We start from the raw sequence: 17,824 nt of genomic DNA on the forward strand, positions 1-17,824 counted from the left end.
TCACTACCCCGGATTATGTCGTCCGCTTAGGGTCTGGAAAGAACTGTTCCGTTACAGGACTGCTGTCCTGTTGCTTGCTAGGATAAGACTTTAGCTCCCCTGTGACCAAATATTGGATAGACTTATTGGATATTGGATAAGACTTTCTTTCAATAAATCTACATAAGATGACTTGGTATTGTAAGAATTATTGTAAGTCATGCAAGCCTTGACCTCATCAAGTTACATTGCAGACAAAATAGTATAGCCGCAACTTGTAGCATTGGTTCCTTTTTTATTACAAGGTGAGAAATACGAGTGCTATTTTAATCCACAATATGAAATGACTTCCGGGAGCTGTGTTGGGTTCAAATACGCCCAGTTAAAATAATACCTCTACAACTTACTAGCTTTGAAAAGGTCAAATACCATAACTTATCCATACCACACCCACTGATAAAAAAGCATTCTTAATCCCTGTTCTTGGGAACAGTCTGCAGGCAAAACAGCAGACACCTGAAACAGTCGTTTCCTTCTTTTTTATGTAAACTAAAGCAAAGTTTCCTAAATCATTACATGCTACACAAAATTCACATTCTCTGTGCTTTTAATTTCCTCTACATTTTTCTATTATTAAAAACAAAAGAGCACACAGCTGATACAGGAATATTGACACAGAATATTAGATTTTACCTCATGTTGTTTAACACACCATTTAAAGACAGCAAATTGTTACATGTTCCCTCTTTAAAAGGACAAGTTGAGGGGACATGAGAAGTTTGTTACTGGGTTACAAACCTGACCAGGGAGAAAATGGAATACTCAAAGTCAGCATTGGTTTGAAGGTTTATTCAAAGGAACTGAGTAAGGGCCCGGCATACAGTAAGTAAGAACACTTTTTACATCCTGTTTTGCTGTAAAAGTGGAGAAGCAGCAGAAATCAAACTGTCATCTCACAGCATTTTGGATCAGTCTGTAAAGCTGCAAACTATCTAAGTGATAATGCCTGAGCACACCTTTTTATAAGATATACAATTCATCAAGTTGTATTTATATAAAATATATCATTGCTTAATTTAAAAAACAAAATTAACAAAATTGATTCCCTGAATTAAGCATTTAATGCTACAGGTTAAAATACTGTAGAGCACAATGAGCAAAGCTTTATTATTAATTTTGAGCCATGCTAAGCTTAAAATAAATGCATTGAACAATGATATTCTATGACAGTAGAATTGTTTACAAATTGCTTACAAATAAAACAACATAACCTGATATGCTTATGGTGATACAGACATTTTCTTTGAGCTACATGTGCAAAAACATACATACTGTATATATATAAACATACATACTGGATATAAAACATTTGTTTTTATTTTCCATTGGAGAGAAAACAGTCAGCTAAAGAAAAAAGGTTCAAATGTGCAATAGGATTTTAAATTCAATTATAGAACAGATACCAATGTGACTGATGACTGGTATCGGATTTTAAACCATTTTAGGTCAGGTATCTGTTGTGAAACATGAAATATTCATACATTCAAGTGACATTGCACTGACAAGTACAGGAGCTATGTGGTTCTGGTGAAGGAGCATTTTTTTCTTAAAGCCAGATTGATGCATGAGCTTTTAATGCCACTAGAGTGAAAGTGTTACAAATCTGAGACGATGACAGAAATTTGTTTTCTAACAGTTTTGTTCAGTTTTGTTCAGAACATAACATTTAGGGTATTATTTTATACTAGATTATTAAATATACATTTAATATGTAGAAAAATTATTTTCTATATCTATAAAGCAATTTTGCAAAATATACAATCAGTTTAATGTAGGCTTCAGAATCCCCAATGTGCAATTTAAATACAGTATTTATTTAAGTAAGAATACTCACAGAATTTACGTTTTCTCACAAAAGATCTGAGGCGGATTTTATTTTTTTAAAATATTTGATGGTGAAAAACTCTGTAACCTAATCTATGGAACTTTGATATGGTAATTCACATTGTAACACCATCTTTACATTCTGCTGAAATATTTCACTGAAATATGAAGTTATTCCATTACCTTAACAATCTTTACATAGTTATGTGTTATATGCCATCATTCAAAACAGTTTCCAGTACTCAAAACAATATTTAAACACTCCCTTAAGTCCAGTGTGGAGATCAAGTGGAGAAATAACGTGTTATTTTACCAGTTAGCCACAAAAAGGACATGACAATGAAACAAGCTAATTTCAAGATTTCCATATTCTTGCATGAAACATTCTGTAACATAAAATATTGTCTCTTTTTGATGTAGGCAGACAGTCGAAAAATGAATCATCGGCTGTGAATAGTGGAGCAAAGGCCGGCGAAGAAGACATTTCCCCCAAAAAGATTACTTGCTTAATCCGTTACTGGAGCTTCTGATCTCAGGTTAGTTAAGGAGACAAGTACCAACACAAACCCCTTTAAACTCAGATACCAAAACCTTTCTATCTTCCTAAATTTGGCAAACATTACGAATAAATATTTTGCTACAGAATACAAGGTAAGTGTAAGCTTGTCCCTAACCAATGAAATTTTTCCTACATGTGGGTGCTTCAGTTACAAAATGAATGATCTATATTTTTTATTGCTACTGTGTTATTGCAGTTCGGTAAATGCTATCCGAAAAAGCCCTTTTTATGGAAGTTCACGATCACCAACGTGGAACCTTTTCTTTTTCTAATAATACAGCAATTTCCACACACTTCTTTCTCACACATTGACTCTCGATTGGTCTTATCAGCCAGACGTGCTGTTGACTGGGGAGGAATGCAAGAGTAAGAAAAGCCAGCAGTGAATGAATGGAATGAAACGGATGGAATAAAAATCTAGATAATCAGATAATTGAGCATTAATCTGTACAGCAACATATCAAAAGTTTTTGCCTAATTACTTCAAAGGCTGCTTATTGTAATGTAATGCGGCATATTGAATTTGTCCAAAATGCTAACAGTTTCTTCTAGAAAACATTCCTCTCAGCATCCTCATGTACTCATGAGTGTTCGGGCTGAAAGTATGCTCTCTTTTCTGTAGAAAACTTTAGGAACGTCACTGCTGTTGTTGCTATATCCCAGAACTTTCCTCACCTTTCTCCTAAATTCTTTGGAAGCAAAATAATAGATGAAGGGATCCAGGCAGCTGTTCAGGCAGCTAAGGGACAGAGTCAATTTGTAGGCTGTGTACAGTGACTTGTCAAAGAAAAGTCTTTGAACCATGTGGGCGAACAAAATGACATTATTGGGAGCAAAGCATGTGGTGAAAACGAATAGCACTGTGATAGTAAGAAGCACCGCCCTTCTCTTTTTATGGAACTCGGTGCCTTTGTTGTTTTTCATGAGCCTGAAGATGATCCCAGTGTAGCAGCACACCGTAACAATGAAAGGAATCAAGAAAAGAAGAACAAACAAAGTAAACAGGAAGACCGCCCAGTGTCCTAGAGAAGGGAGCATTGATTTTTTGAGGACATCAAAGCAAGTGGTTATGTTCAGCTCCTGCACTTTATAGGTTAAGTCAGTGCTCTCCAATGGATACATAACCATCAAAATGGTTGCCCACATTCCCAGACACACCATCGCCGCATACTTTTTTTTCATGACCTTTTTGTACCATATTGGACGCAGCACTCCAATCCAGCGGTCTACGCTAATGGCAGTCATTGTCAAAATGGAGCAGTACATGTTGGAGTAGAACATGATGGTTACAACTCTGCAGAGCTCATCACCAAAGACCCAGTTGTACCCATTGAGATGGTAGTTGATGTGGAAAGGCAGGAACAAGCATATGGCCAGGTCAGTGATAGTGAGGTTGATCATGTAAATGATGGTGGGAGTCTTGGAATGCGTGCGGAAGAGCAGGAGCCAGAGAGAAAGGCCATTGCCTGGAAGGCTGATCAAAATAACGATGCAGTAGACAATAGAGAGGGTATTTCTGACCACTGTGTTCCTGAACATCTCCAGGGTCTCATTATCAAGCTGAGTTGTATTCCAGACCATGGTGAGGTAAGTTCACAGATGATCTGAAACCAGACAGGAAAGAGACAGGTAAGAATTAACATGGACACAACAATCCCAACATTGTTTTCACCGTGATGAGAAGTAAAAAAACATAATTGTGCCAAAATTAAAAACTGTACTCTTTTTGATTTTCTAAAAAAAAAACTAAATCAACATGGGAGCTATACAAAACTACAATTTTTCTGTTGAATGTTTGCTCATTCCAGAGGAAAAGGGAATTTTTCCAACTGTGATGCCAGGAATAATTGTCAGTTGCAGTGTTGGGCACCTTGTATCAGAATCAAAGAACGTTTAAGTGTTAATCAGTCATTCCTTACATATGGCATTTATATAAAAGAAGAAAGCAAACAGAAAGTATCACAGTAAAAAGAAAATAAAGCGTTAACGTCAAAATAATTCCTAGACGAAAGAAAGAAATGTCAATTAACCACATAATTTAGTCATACAAATATGTAAGCAAGTGCGTGAAAAAAAATAAAAGAGCCTTAAGAAACTCCAGCATAAAATGTATACAATTTTGTTTGCTAGGTCATAAAAACATCAATCTTTTAAACTTGCTATTTTTCAGTTTACTGTAGGTAGTTCTGCTTAGAAGCTTTGAAGCTGAAGATTTTATGGATATTTTTTAAATTATTGTCAAGTTCCATAAACATACTAAGCCCAAATGTCTTTTACAAAACAAAACAAAAAAACAGATACAAAGGCCCAGTCTGATTTTCTCATAATCCTAAATAACCGGTAATATTGTGCAATTGTTTGTGTGACACTTCAGTTAATCTCTTTGTTCTGTAAAAGGTGTGCGTTTTTGCCCATGTTAGAAACAGATGTGGTGCAACATCATTTTGCGAACGATTTTACTACGCTAGAAATTATAGAAGTTTACAAAAAATACCGTTGATTTAGACATTTATGTTTAAGATTTGAGTTCTTTTAATTCAAATTGAAAAAAGGGCATAGTTGTCAGTGAAGCATTTATTTGTACGAAGGAAACTGCAGATCCTATAAAGCTGAAAATGATTGTGTTTTATTCAATTTATTTTTCACTGATGAGAAACAAAATATGTCAGTAAATGGTTGTTAAAAAGTGTCATTTTAATACACAGTCTGGCTTTTATTTTACTTCGCCCACAATTTCACAAATGCAAGGACCGCCGCACAGCAATGGACGAAAACAATGTGGGCACCTTATTTTCAGTAAACTAGCACTTGATTTTTTTTTCCTGCAGACGCTCTTTATTCTTCTTAAACAACTTTTTAATCCTCCAAGTATTATCATATTATCACCTGTTGAATCTTACTTATTGCAACCCTCCAACTGACATCTCATCTGAGTTGCTACAACAGTCTAACAGATAAAAGTCCTTCACTTGATTTAGAAAGAGCATTTTGAGTTAAACGTATTATTTATGGAAAGATGATTCATACTCAATGTGCCAAACGTTATCAAAGGAGGATTTAATGTATACCTTGAATCTGCAGGCGTACAATGTCTGTGATGTAGGTGCTCAGTAGTTGTGGTTATCCTCAACCTTCTTGAGAACTCTGAGCTGAGAAGTCCTTGCAACTCAAAACCACCCCACCCTTTGCTGCATCTGTGCTGAGAAAACACTACAGACCTGGGCGTAGTGATCTGGTCCATTTTAATACGTGGCAATCTCTGCAAACCTGATTGAGCTTTCTTGGTACTCAGAGAAAACCTTCAGAAGTTCAAGCTCGCAGTAGTCATTTCTGAATCCCCCAGAGATATGAAACTGAATCTCAGCATTAGTTAAATTTCATGTACCCCTGTATAGCAATGTCTCTGAGGCCATAAAGACCAAGCTTTCAGATTGAAAGTTTTAAAACAGTACAATTATGAATGTGCATCTGCCTTTTTACCAGTGAACAAAAATCCCTACCTCCCCCGGCATTTCACTCTTACAGATACTGTATGTACATAAAAAGAAAATGCTCTCAATTAAATAAAAACATAGTTTATACTGCTGCAGCACGAAATGCCAAATTTGTATTCGAGGTATACATGTAAGCGAGTTAGGCACTAACAACATATGTCTGGGAGCAAAGAAATAAAGGAAGAGAAAGGTGGAATATTTTCCAATAACAGCTAGAATATGATAAACGTTAATTTGCTAAATAAATATGTGGATTTGACTGAATTATTCTTAAGATTTGTTTTATTTTCTCATTTTAATGCTTCAAGGTTTATGCGATGGAAAAGATGCATAAAGGGCATTATTCTAAAGTGGTTGTTTAAGTCACACAGGCATTTTTATATGGATTATTTACTACAGCCTATTTTGAAGAAACCACTATTTATCATAATGCTTTAATCACAACAACATTTTAGTGCATGACATGTTTGGCGCAAGGTTTTTTTTTAGAATGTTCTGGGGTTTTTCAATAGACAGAGCCCTATCTTTATGTATTCAATTGTCTATCCCACAACAATTACTTGTTGGCCATGACCTTCCATACATGAGCAAGATAATGTGGTTAGCCAATACCTGATTTTTCAATGGAAGACCACAAGGTTTAAGAAATAAACTACCTGTGAAAGAAAGTAAACAAACTAGTCATTTTAAACATTTCTGGCAGGAGTTTAGTTTAAATGAAGGAGTAGCACTTAGTGTTATGCCATCACTAAGATTATGGCTATAATCCATCTAGAAGTCAGAAAATCGCACTTAAACATCCATGGATTCACTAATTTTCAGAGATTATTCAAACCCTTTCTTAGAAGGAAACAACATTAACACCATTTTCAACATCTTACAAATACTGTACATCAATTATCCACTTGAACTGCTCACAGTTGTAATTTGATTAAACAAACTCCTTTGAAAAGGAGTTAGCTTTGGGAGTATAAAAGATCACAGACTTGTTTATCCACATATCTTTCCTTTAGTTCAATAACATTTTAAAAAGACAGAATTAAAGGTAGGAGATCATCCAATTTCTCTCTGTAAAACATAAAGATTTCAAAATAGCAATGTGTGTGGTATCAGTTATCAGATGCTTTCTGTATCTGTATCAGTTTTTAAACAGGAAGCAAAAAGTCGTAAAAATGAAAAACACAATCTTAAGAGATTTGATGCAGGTATATAATTTACACATCTTATTACCTTGCACAGATGTCCATAGTTTCTGATGGATATCTAAACTTTACATGCTAGTAATTTGAATTCATCTTACACGAACGCAGCAAACTCTCAGTCATAATTGAGTTCCGTAAAACAATTTTGCTTTTGAATTCACTGACCTGTCTAAGAATGACAAAAAAGGACACCTTAACAATTATTGGTTTACATTACAACATTTGGTTATGTTAAGGGATTGACATTGGTTAGTTTTAAACTATGTAATGAAGCAAGTTCAGATGTGTTGATGGGATGAAAGGGGTTTTCAATGCAACATATGCCAGCTGCTGAAGCAGAACCTGAACATGTCTTCCTTTTGCAGTTGAATTTTATACTGTATGCAGTAATTTCTCCTTCAGATGACACCACTGATATAAAAAAGACATTCATGCTTTAAGGACTAGACAGGAAATACTGGGTTGGAGGTGGGGGAGAAAGAAAGAAAAGTCCCCAATTTCTTACATCAGCACCAAAAATAAGTTTTAACTTTGCCGTCGGCGACATGAAGCTCCTTTGGTATAATCATCGCCTTGTATAAATATCAGCAAAAACAAGAAAGAAAGCACAACGTTCATGAGAATAATTTCTCACACTTTTCTTTTCAATCTTTAAAGGAAAAGCAAATCAAAGGTGTGTATGTTTTGTTTCTTGTTCAATGTAAATCAGATCCCTTACAACTACAGTAAATAGCAGGAAAGCAATCAAGAAAAGATATAGATGCATCTGATATTTGTGTTTTCTGATTGACATTTCTGGAGACAGGACTTGTTTGATTTGTGCTGCTTCTTACAAATTCAAGAGCTATTGTTAATTCTTTTATAAATCATACTTCAAGGTGCTGTACTTTGTTTCTTTTCTTTGCATAGTCAGAGCACTATCCTAAGGATTAGCCTTAAAGTGTGTCAAAGGTTGCCCTGTTCTGACTCATTGATCACTTAGCAACACAGGTACCAGTTCACAAAACTTCCCACTCAGAAGCATCAAGATTTATGGTAAATCAGTGTACTTTCAATACCTTTTTTAATTTTTGCACACCACAATATAGACTGTGTCAATAAGGGGTTTTCCATTACAAATATAAAAAAGAGAATAAAGCACGGCTTTTCTGAGTAACTGTGATGCAAAGCTGACTTCTTACACATTAAACTCATTGGGCACAGAAAGGGTAAAGATTCCTTTTGTAGGAGGGGAAGCTGAGCTGAAGAGAATAATACAAAACATGTATATAAGTTAAGCTGACGATGCTGCACCTACACAAACATCGTTTCTAGTGTTCAGACCGGTTAGAGGGTTAAACATTTCTAATACATCATTATTGAACTTTTTTGAAGAATTGCTTTCGGAATGGGCTTGGAATCTTTTCTGATTACCAAATAGGGGTGAGTAGTTAATGGTGGCCTTTGTGCGGATGTTTTTTTTTACAGGACAGAGGAGTGCAACTGCAGCTCTAGAGATTTGATTCTTAGGGTTTTCATCCTAGCTGAGCTACAACTACTTTAGTAGATAACAGTATCTGTGTAATTGAACCAAACAAAAAGTCCAGGCCTCAAACAGTTAATATTAATATCAGTTAATAATAAGAATTGGTTCAAAACCACTACTATTGCACCTTCAGGACTTTAATTTGTTTGCATTTATTTCAATGGGTACCTCAACATGGATTCTAAACTGCAAAGATTTTTATCAGCTGACAAATAAGACACATTTTGTCAAACTATATTTCCTGAAAAGATTAAAATGTTACCTAAAAGACAGCTTACTAGGTACCATGTATATTATCTAAATGGACCTGAACTAAACAACTAAGAAAGCCATGCAAAAAAGATTACAAACCTAAATGATTCAAGATCGAAGGCATTATTATTAGGTTTGTAAGAGAACATAACTTTTGCCCAGTTTTGTACAAGTATGATCTACTTCTCTGGTATTATGGTTAAACATGTTTTCAGAAATCTAAATCTTTTTTTTTTAGGTGAAATAAGCTTCTAGAAATATATTATGTATACATGCTGCAGGTATTTTTACATATGAGTACCATGTACATGACATATTTTAGATCAATTCTATATGTCACAGTTGTCTGTTTGATTACAAATATTATTCTAGTTTTAATCACAAGAACATCACAAGAATCACAAGAACATCATGCTGGTTGCTCTAAACAGGTACAGTACAACTTATTACCAACTTTCTTTAACTAATTATTATTTAACTATTGTTATGGTGATGTGTTCAAATTAGAGTTTTATAATCACACGGCACACATGTTCTGCAAAATATAAAATATCATTAGTATTGTACAGTTAGGAATTCCACTTAGTTTTTACATAATTCTTTTTTATACAACATGTTCTTAATTTTGACAAAGACTGACTCTTTTCTCCCAAAGACCGAGGAGAGCAGACGAAAATAATTTATTTCATTTTTGTGTTCTGAGACGTGTCTCCAAACTATTTAAGAGTGTCAATGACCACATTTTTGGAGGTGCTGATGCTTTTAATTAAGGAATTATTCAGACATGAATAAAAAAAATGGTACTGAAATGTCTGCTGTGAAAATCTTGATTTAAAATTAATTTCAGACATCTAAAAGGATAAAGTCATATGTCATTGTGGGTTATTTATACACTGCTTATTGTATATTAAAATCATATAAATTAAAAAAAAACAATATAATTTCCCTCCCTCAAAAATATGACATATCTGTGTAGTACTTTTCATGCTGTGGTTTAACACACATTTACAAATGATGTACTTCTTTAAGGGGAGCAAAAGACATTACCCTACAATATCTGATAACATTAGTGCAGCCACATCATCAATACATTATTTTCAAAGAAAAGACCAAATAAAAAACATTGCTACTTTACAAGACTTTTGCTTAATTAAGTTGCATTGTTTCATGTATAAATGGGTTTTGTATGGTTTGTAAACATCTGATGCATCAAAACTGATACTCTGTAAGCAAATCAGAAATCTGTACAAAGCAGGCAAAAACATTTTATTTTATATTTAATAAAATCTTCCAATATCTGTTATGAAACAGGCACAAATATTATGCTGAAGTGCATTGCCCATTACTTTTATTCACTCTACCTTGACACATTTTAAGGGAATTGTGTTATTCTACAAGAAGCTAAATTAATACTAATCATGTATGACTGAAGACCCCTTAAAATACTGATTTAATGTATAAATGGAAACGTTGATCTACAGTAACATATGAAAGAGTTTGTTTCCCTGGAATACACACTGAAAAAGTTTTTGGAAAAAGAAACAGATTCACCTTAATTAGAACAATTAAAAGTTTCTTAAAAACACTACAGACATTTGAAGTCTATGGTTTGTATACTGCAATTTTCCTTTATTCAGATTTCTTGATGCCCTATTATTAATACAGATTTGAAGTCCAAGTAGAGAGTGTACTCTATGTCTTATGTTTTTTGTGCTTGAAACAGAGAAACCGAAATGATTTTGCCATCAATACGTACAATGTATGTCACAAAAATAGATGAAAATATAGAAAACAGGAAGTGAGCAGCATTTGTCTATGACTTTGAAGAAAAAATGTCTAAATAGACACTTTGATCTGCAATAATGAATTCCTTTAAGCTTGAAAATTCACCTCTGTTGCACGTATTGTTCATTCTTGCAGCTATATTTTCCACCTAATTGATGCTGGGCTGTCATAGCTGAAGAATTGTTTTTATATGTTTGCGTTGTGCATTTGCATTGCAGAAGACAATAAATCTACTCTAAGGAGTTTTCTACAGTCAATACACTACCACCTACAGTACTTCCATCCAATCTATTGCTCTTATAAATTATATCTTCTAAGTTACTTTCTAAAAGGGCCAGATGTGTTTTTCCAGTTACCCTATGAATGTGGCTTGTTCAGACCAGCATAACAAGCTGTTTCTTTTTAGATTTTACTGGATCTTGAAGAGATCCTTGGATCAATCACGAAAAAGGAAGATCATACATCTTTCGGTTTTAATACTATGTCTCTCCAACTTCATATTGGTGTCATTTGTGCCACATACCATTTGTTCATTTAACACTGTTCATTGAATGTTATAATCACATCAATCAAAAAAAAAATTGTGTCATGTTTAAATACTGTATGAATCATCAAAAACTAAAAAGACCACACTAGAGTAGTATAGCTCATCACATTTAAAACATCCCCTTCTCTCTCTTCATACACCCTACTGTTTGTATTAACTGTGACACATTTCACCGGTCCTACAAGGTGAAAAGTAAGTTTAAAGAATAACAATTAATCTTACTGCACCATGATTTTTCCTGATCTTTTTGACTTAAAAAAATATTACTTAATCATTATGATCTGAGCCAGAATATGATAAGGCATATGAACAGCACAGGATATTAATTCCTTTAAGGAAATAGAACAGTTCTTGTCAATATTGATACTGTGCTCAGTAGAAATTTAAAGTATGAGAATTATGGTGTTCTAAAGAAGTATAGGGATAAGGAAGTGTGCAACTTTTTATTATTTTGTTGCTAATGAAGATGGTGATCATCAAACTTTGGTGAGCCATATACTGTATACAGTATACTATACTTTCTGATATCTGATGCATGTGATGTTATATTGATTATACTACTACTACTATTGATGATGTCAGGAGAAATCAGTGTGGAAACATTCATCTGTACTTAAGATAAAAACAGGATGCAGCTCTCTGTGAGATTCACTTTCCATTGTCATTTCAGATAATGAACAACTTGATGTCAAGATGCATATTTGCCTTATGTTTATGTGGGTGTCCTCCTGCACTGGGTTTAAAGCAGAAAAGTCCTCTGGAATGTTTAAAAGGTGATTTATGAATAACAAACCACAAATATACCTCCTCAGATAACTATCATAGGCCATAAAAAGATATAAAAGCTCATAAAGCATCTACAATTAACCTCTCTTATTAACTGCAATTTACATTCCGCTCCTAAGAGGATCAATTGTCAAATTTTCATTTACCTTTCACATTTTTACAAGGTTCATATTTCACTTTATCTGACCAGAAATAATAAACCTGTCTCCACCTGAATATTTTTGTCCACAACACAGAGTTTAGGGGAAACAGATTTTGAGAAAAAAAAAGCTGATGAGAAAGATGCATACTTTTTTGCTAACCAAAAAATAACCAAATACAATGAGATGGTGAGGGTACTGCAAGATAATGTTTAATTCTTATATTTTTTTCAATGGTAAAAGAGACCAATATAAACCAAATATTTACCTGCAACACCGCTAATATCATTCACTGCATTAAAACTGGAGGTTTGTGTCACATATATTCAGATTTATTGAAAGATGTAAATACACAATGTTGATCTGAAAAGGGGGCCATTCTTTTTCACACAAGCAGTTTCTCACAACCATCTGTGTCTTCCTGAATGTGCGCGAAGATAACATCATTGAAGTACTACTTCTGTGGTTATCGCGTGGCACGAAACTATTGCTCTACACATTCACTGCTTTACCTTTGGGATACACAAAGTTAGCCAATGTGGTAAATTATCTTCTTCTTTTTTTTAGAATTTGTAATGCCACAGCAGTCTGGTTCAAAGTGGCTTGATGGCTTATACTCAGGATTGTTAAGTGCATTTTGTAACTACTGTATTTACCTAGAAACAATCTGTTTGATTTTATTTCAATGTGCTCTTCATTCACGCAGTTAACACTATTGAAGCAACCCATTAAATTACAAAAAACATATAGATAATTTTCATGACTAGGCAAATAATTCTGTCAGGTTTAATGTAGACAGATGTAAAGTATTAAGTGTAAGCAGTTAAAATAAACCATAGACACAAAATGGGAAACACTGAACTTGAAGAGGCTGCTTATGAAAAAGACAGGTTTTTACTGTATGTTGACACATCATTTACACTTTTACACAGAATTTGCATTTAATGTGGTGAAAAACAACAAAAAACAAATTAGCAAACAAGATGCTTAAAAACACAGAGGTCAAAGGGATGTTATGTTAATACTGTACAGTGCACTAGAAAGACCTCATTAAAAATACTGCATACGATTTTGGTCTCCAGGCTGCCAATAAGATATTGCTGCTCTGGAATCTGTTCAGAAGATAGTGGATAGATACATTCTGGGTTTTAAAGAACATCCTAGAAGAGCAGAATATCTTTGATCTTGAACACAGAAAGCTAACAGAGAACATGCAACATAAAAGATTGTGAGATGGAATGAGACAATATTGAACAAACTGCCCAGCATGTTGTTGATGTTGTATCCTACCTTCTTTCAGTGAACGACTGGATGAGTTCCGGTGATCAATTGACTATCAAAAGCCAAAGCAGCTAGATGGGCAAAATAGCCTCTTGTCACAAACTCATATGAATAATCAGCAAAACACAAACACCTTGCTTCCTTTCTGTGCACGTGCTCTTCAGAGGATATGTTTAATAAATTCAAAATTCTATATTTTACTCTGTCTGCAGTCAATCTGAAGCAAACAAATCCCATTCACAGCACAATCTACACTACAGATAATGTGAACTTGTTGAAATTATGTTGAGACACCAAACAATATTACAAAAGGCACATGTAACAGACAGGTGTTTGCATGCGATATTTGAAACGTTTTATACACTCAGATGATTCAATCAACTATTTGTTTGTTTAGCACTGCAAAAACTAAGATGGACTCATCCATCTACCATGCTCTTATCACAATACACAAAACAACCCACAAAACAGATACACATTTTTAACTGGGATAATTTCATCTTGAAATTCTAAACCAGTGAAAGCTCCTAGCAGCACACTGAGTTGAGGACAACGTTGTGCCATTTCTCTGCACAAATATACAGGCATAAAAGAAAGAATAATACAATCACTTACGTGCAGGGAACCATGTGCACTGAAAAGTAAGCAAAAAACAGCATGCCAGGGTGTCATAGGTTGAGTAGAAGTAAATCAGGAAATGAACACAATTTCTGAGGTTTAACCGTTGGCAGGGGGAAGGACTTCATAAAAAACCATGCTCTCATGTGAATATTTTCGTTAACTCATTCCAGTATTGCTTTCACAGAAAAATTAAAAAAAGAATGCTACAGGGCTCTAGCACAAGAGCTCTGCTGTGAAACAAAACCTGGAAATAAAGCTAGAACCCTGTTTTCTCTACTGGATACATAGACATGAGTTCATCACGCATGCTTTCTGAAAAAAAACTTCCTCTATTTCTCTTAACTTGTTAATATAGGGAAAGTAAGCTGAATGATGTGTAAAGTACACATCTTGACCATGTTGTGACTTTATCTTTGATGAAATATACTGGCCCTGTACTTTAATGGTGACATGTTGTCTGAAAGCTGTCATCTCAGAATGAGTTGCCCAGTGATGAGATGGCCCTTTCAAGACCTCTAAACTACAGTTCCCCCAAAGCTAAATCATTATCTGAAAATCATTATTATCTAGATGTATAGTTTTTGGCTCAAACTTTAAATACTTGAAGTTTCAACTCATTTAATGTAACGAACAGTTCTTTCCGGTCCCTATTCAGACAACACAATCCGGAGTAGTGAGGAAACACTGGGGTGAAAGTCATGCAGGAGATGGGAATGGAGACGGGGGGCATGTCCTTGGTGCACTGGTGTACGGGGAAGGTGTGAACGAGGCATACAATCCTGGAAGAAGTCCAAACGGAGAATCCAAAAATGAGTCCATTACCAGGCGATCCATCCAAAACAGGAGATTAAAAACAGGAACCTGGTCGGAACCGGCGGGAGGGGAGTGGGAACAGAGAATAAAACCTTAACTCTTAACTCTTCCATTCCATATAGTCTGATAAGAGAGAGAGAATGGATAAGGAGTGAATGTTTGTATTGGAGGAATGTCACTAGTGGAGTGCCATCTGTATCTGTATTAGGACTACTGTTACTTGTATCAATATCCTAGATTACTAGTTAGTAAACTAGTTAAGTTAACAAAGGACAGCTAATTAAAAAAAATGATCAAACACTGAAGAAGCTGTAAAGAAATTTCTAAAAGAATAAGACATGCAAGACTGGACAAGATTTTAAGGTAAGTACAGAATGTTACTTGCTGGTAGTAAAAAATAAACTTCTTTTCGAAATTAGATGGGAAATATTGACTTTCAAGAAGCTTCTCATGAAAAGCATTGTTTACGTTTGCATTTGTTTTCATCTTCCAAACAATGTGCACTAATGGCCAAAAAAGGCAAAAAACATTAGGATAACTAGATAAAATTTACAGAACTGAAATGAAGGAATGTCAAAGTTATACCATGCACTGGTGAGAAAAATTTCTTAAGAATAACTTCATTTACAATAATGTGTACAGGTATGGTCACCACATTTTACAAAAAGATACCGCTACTCTGGAAATTGTCCAGAGAAGAGCAAACAGATACATTCATTAGCTTAAACAAATGCCCTGCAGTGACAGGTTCTTCATAGGCTTGAACTGGGAAGAATCTGATTGGAATAAATTCAAGTATTCAACATCCTTGAGGGCATTATCAAAGTCAGCCCACTGGACTGACTCAACAGTGAAACACGAACCAGAGGAAACAACTGGAACGTAAGAGGAAGTGCATTCAAAACAGAGTCCATGAGGCAGAGTGTTTACCCCTGCCATTCATCCACCTGAATCTTGCTGTTTCCAAGCCAGACAGGTTTGAACTGTGAGGTTTTAACTGATCTGCAGCCAGATATTTTCTTCTATTATCCCGGAGCTTTGTTGCACCTAGAGTCACTGGATTCCCAGCCTTCAGCTTCAACCTGAGCTTCACCGGGTTCTAAGGGAAAACCATAATCAGTTCATGACCATAACCTGTAAACAATAACCCCATAACCATAACTTGTTTTCTCTTCATAAAATTTTGTCTGGAATTAAAGTAAGCAATTTCTCCCTCAGTACCACAGTGAAACAAGACTTCTTGCTTCTTTTCCCCAGGTGACCAACCACCAGGTGTGCCCTCAGACAATTAGAAAATTGATGAATGGTATGAATATTATCTTTCTGGCACCCCTCTAGTAAAAAGGCATACTACATGTGTTTAATTCCATGGGCTTTAAGTCATAAAATCATACTATGCCAGGGGTTTCCAATTTTGGTCTCTTTAAAAGAGCTGCCCCTGTAGAGCTGAATGAAGCTGTTACATTGGTCTGTTTAAGCCAATAACCAGCTGGTTGAGCTGGAAAATCTGTAGTATATGATCCTACACAACACCAGTCCTTAAGGACTGGTGAGAATCCCTTAGTTTTTCTAGGTCTATTTAAATCTTCAACAGCTGAAGACAAAAGATGTTAACTAGCTTGAGTAAGTGAATTTGAACAGAGATGGCAAGGTAAATCCACAGCAGTCCTGCAAGTCATGAGATGTAGACCAGTGCTAAAAGTGCTTTGAAGAGATGGAAAATATTTAAATCTGATGCAGAAAAGAAGCCCGAAGAGCACATTAAAAAGCTATTTTTATGGCATTGTATTGGGTTGTTTTTTGAAGAGAAAGTTTCGTGGTCACCTCCCTGTTTTGTTTGGTAGTAGAGGGTCTCTGAGTTGTGAAGGACAGAACGGTGTTGGTTAGGGTAAGTGGTTGAAGGCATGGATTGCGGTTGGCTATCCTGGGGGATACGTCTATCTACTGCCTAGGGAGCACTGTACAAGCAGTGGGTCTACAGGGTCTACAGGTTACAGGAGGAGAGAAGCACAGGTAGCTAGCCAAAAGGTTAGGAACCATGTCCTTGCTCTGTGTTTTGAATAGAGGTGTAGCTCTTGCTTGGATGCTAAGCTGGTGGCAGCTAGGTTGAGGGGAAAGGGATCCCATCAGCAATTGAAGAAGACCAAGAAACTAATAGCAAGCCTGACTGGTGCTGTGACAAACTATTCAACTTTATTTGTCATTATACTTACGTGGGTGCATAGTATAGTGAAAAGTGTTTCTCATTAGTCTCTCAGGTTCAGTATATCAAAAGAACAGCAGACAATGGACAATAATACAATAACAATAACAGTGTGAACAACAGTATGGTGCCAGTGCAAAAGTGTCAAAAACTGTGCAAATACATAAACAGAGAAAAGTATACAAACAGGACAAAAACAGTGCAAAAGTAATAAGGCAAACAGTGCAAAAATATTACAGCGATTATTAAAAAGTACAACTGTTCTTGTGTATGTAGTGGTGTAGGAGTACAGTCATTGTGGGTGTTACAGGAAGAAGTGAGGAGAGATATGTTTGGGTTATGTTTAGTGTCCCTAAAGTTCCAGACAGGCAGGGCTACTAGTGGTTAACATTAAGCAAGAGGTTAAAGGTTAGGTTAAGATCAAGGGACAGAAGAAAAAGGGTAGAGTTTTTTCTTTTCTGGGAGTGGGTTAGATGTGATTACAAGAGAGATATGATCCAGAGAGGATTCTGGTTATTACAGCTTCCAGACTTCATGGCTATTAATTGAAGGGAGACGGCACCTGTCTGCTACATGTGATAGAGGTGCAGTTGTAAGCTCTCAGGTTGCATGGGGTTAGCCTCTTTATCCACTTCAGGGACACAGGGGAGCCAGAGTCTATCCCTGCAAGCAACAAGCACAAGGCAGGGTACACCCCGGATGAGATGCATGTCCATCACAGGGCTCACACAGACACAGACACGCACACACTCA

The 17,824-nt window shown here is 35.5% G+C and overlaps 1 protein-coding gene across 3 annotated transcripts; it reads right to left on the reverse strand.

Moving 5' to 3' along the window:
• Nucleotides 1–813: 813 nt before the first annotated feature.
• p2ry8 (P2Y receptor family member 8) lies at nt 814–14,308 on the reverse strand. 3 transcript variants are annotated; one of them, XM_015363350.2, is made up of 2 exons: nt 14,050–14,308; nt 814–4,026 (listed from the first exon to the last, which is right to left on the reverse strand). In XM_015363350.2, exon 2 carries the CDS (start codon nt 4,001–4,003, stop codon nt 2,996–2,998), a length of 1,008 nt encoding a protein of 335 aa, XP_015218836.2. In that variant the 5' UTR covers nt 4,004–4,026; nt 14,050–14,308; the 3' UTR covers nt 814–2,995. The 3 variants fall into 3 exon arrangements, with proteins under 3 accessions (XP_015218836.2, XP_015218837.2, XP_069035187.1); XM_015363351.2 differs by lacking the exon at nt 14,050–14,308 and adding an exon at nt 13,444–13,520; XM_069179086.1 differs by lacking the exon at nt 14,050–14,308 and adding an exon at nt 5,491–5,572.
• Nucleotides 14,309–17,824: the final 3,516 nt, after the last annotated feature.

Source organism: Lepisosteus oculatus, chromosome 15 (genome assembly GCF_040954835.1).
Source record: "Lepisosteus oculatus isolate fLepOcu1 chromosome 15, fLepOcu1.hap2, whole genome shotgun sequence".
Classification (NCBI taxonomy): Eukaryota; Metazoa; Chordata; class Actinopteri; order Semionotiformes; family Lepisosteidae; genus Lepisosteus; species Lepisosteus oculatus.

Excerpts from the sequence above, each read along its gene's own strand:
- p2ry8 (XM_015363350.2), bottom strand. The coding sequence starts at position 4,003 with ATGGTCTGGAATACAACTCAGCTTGATAATGAGACCCTGGAGATGTTC.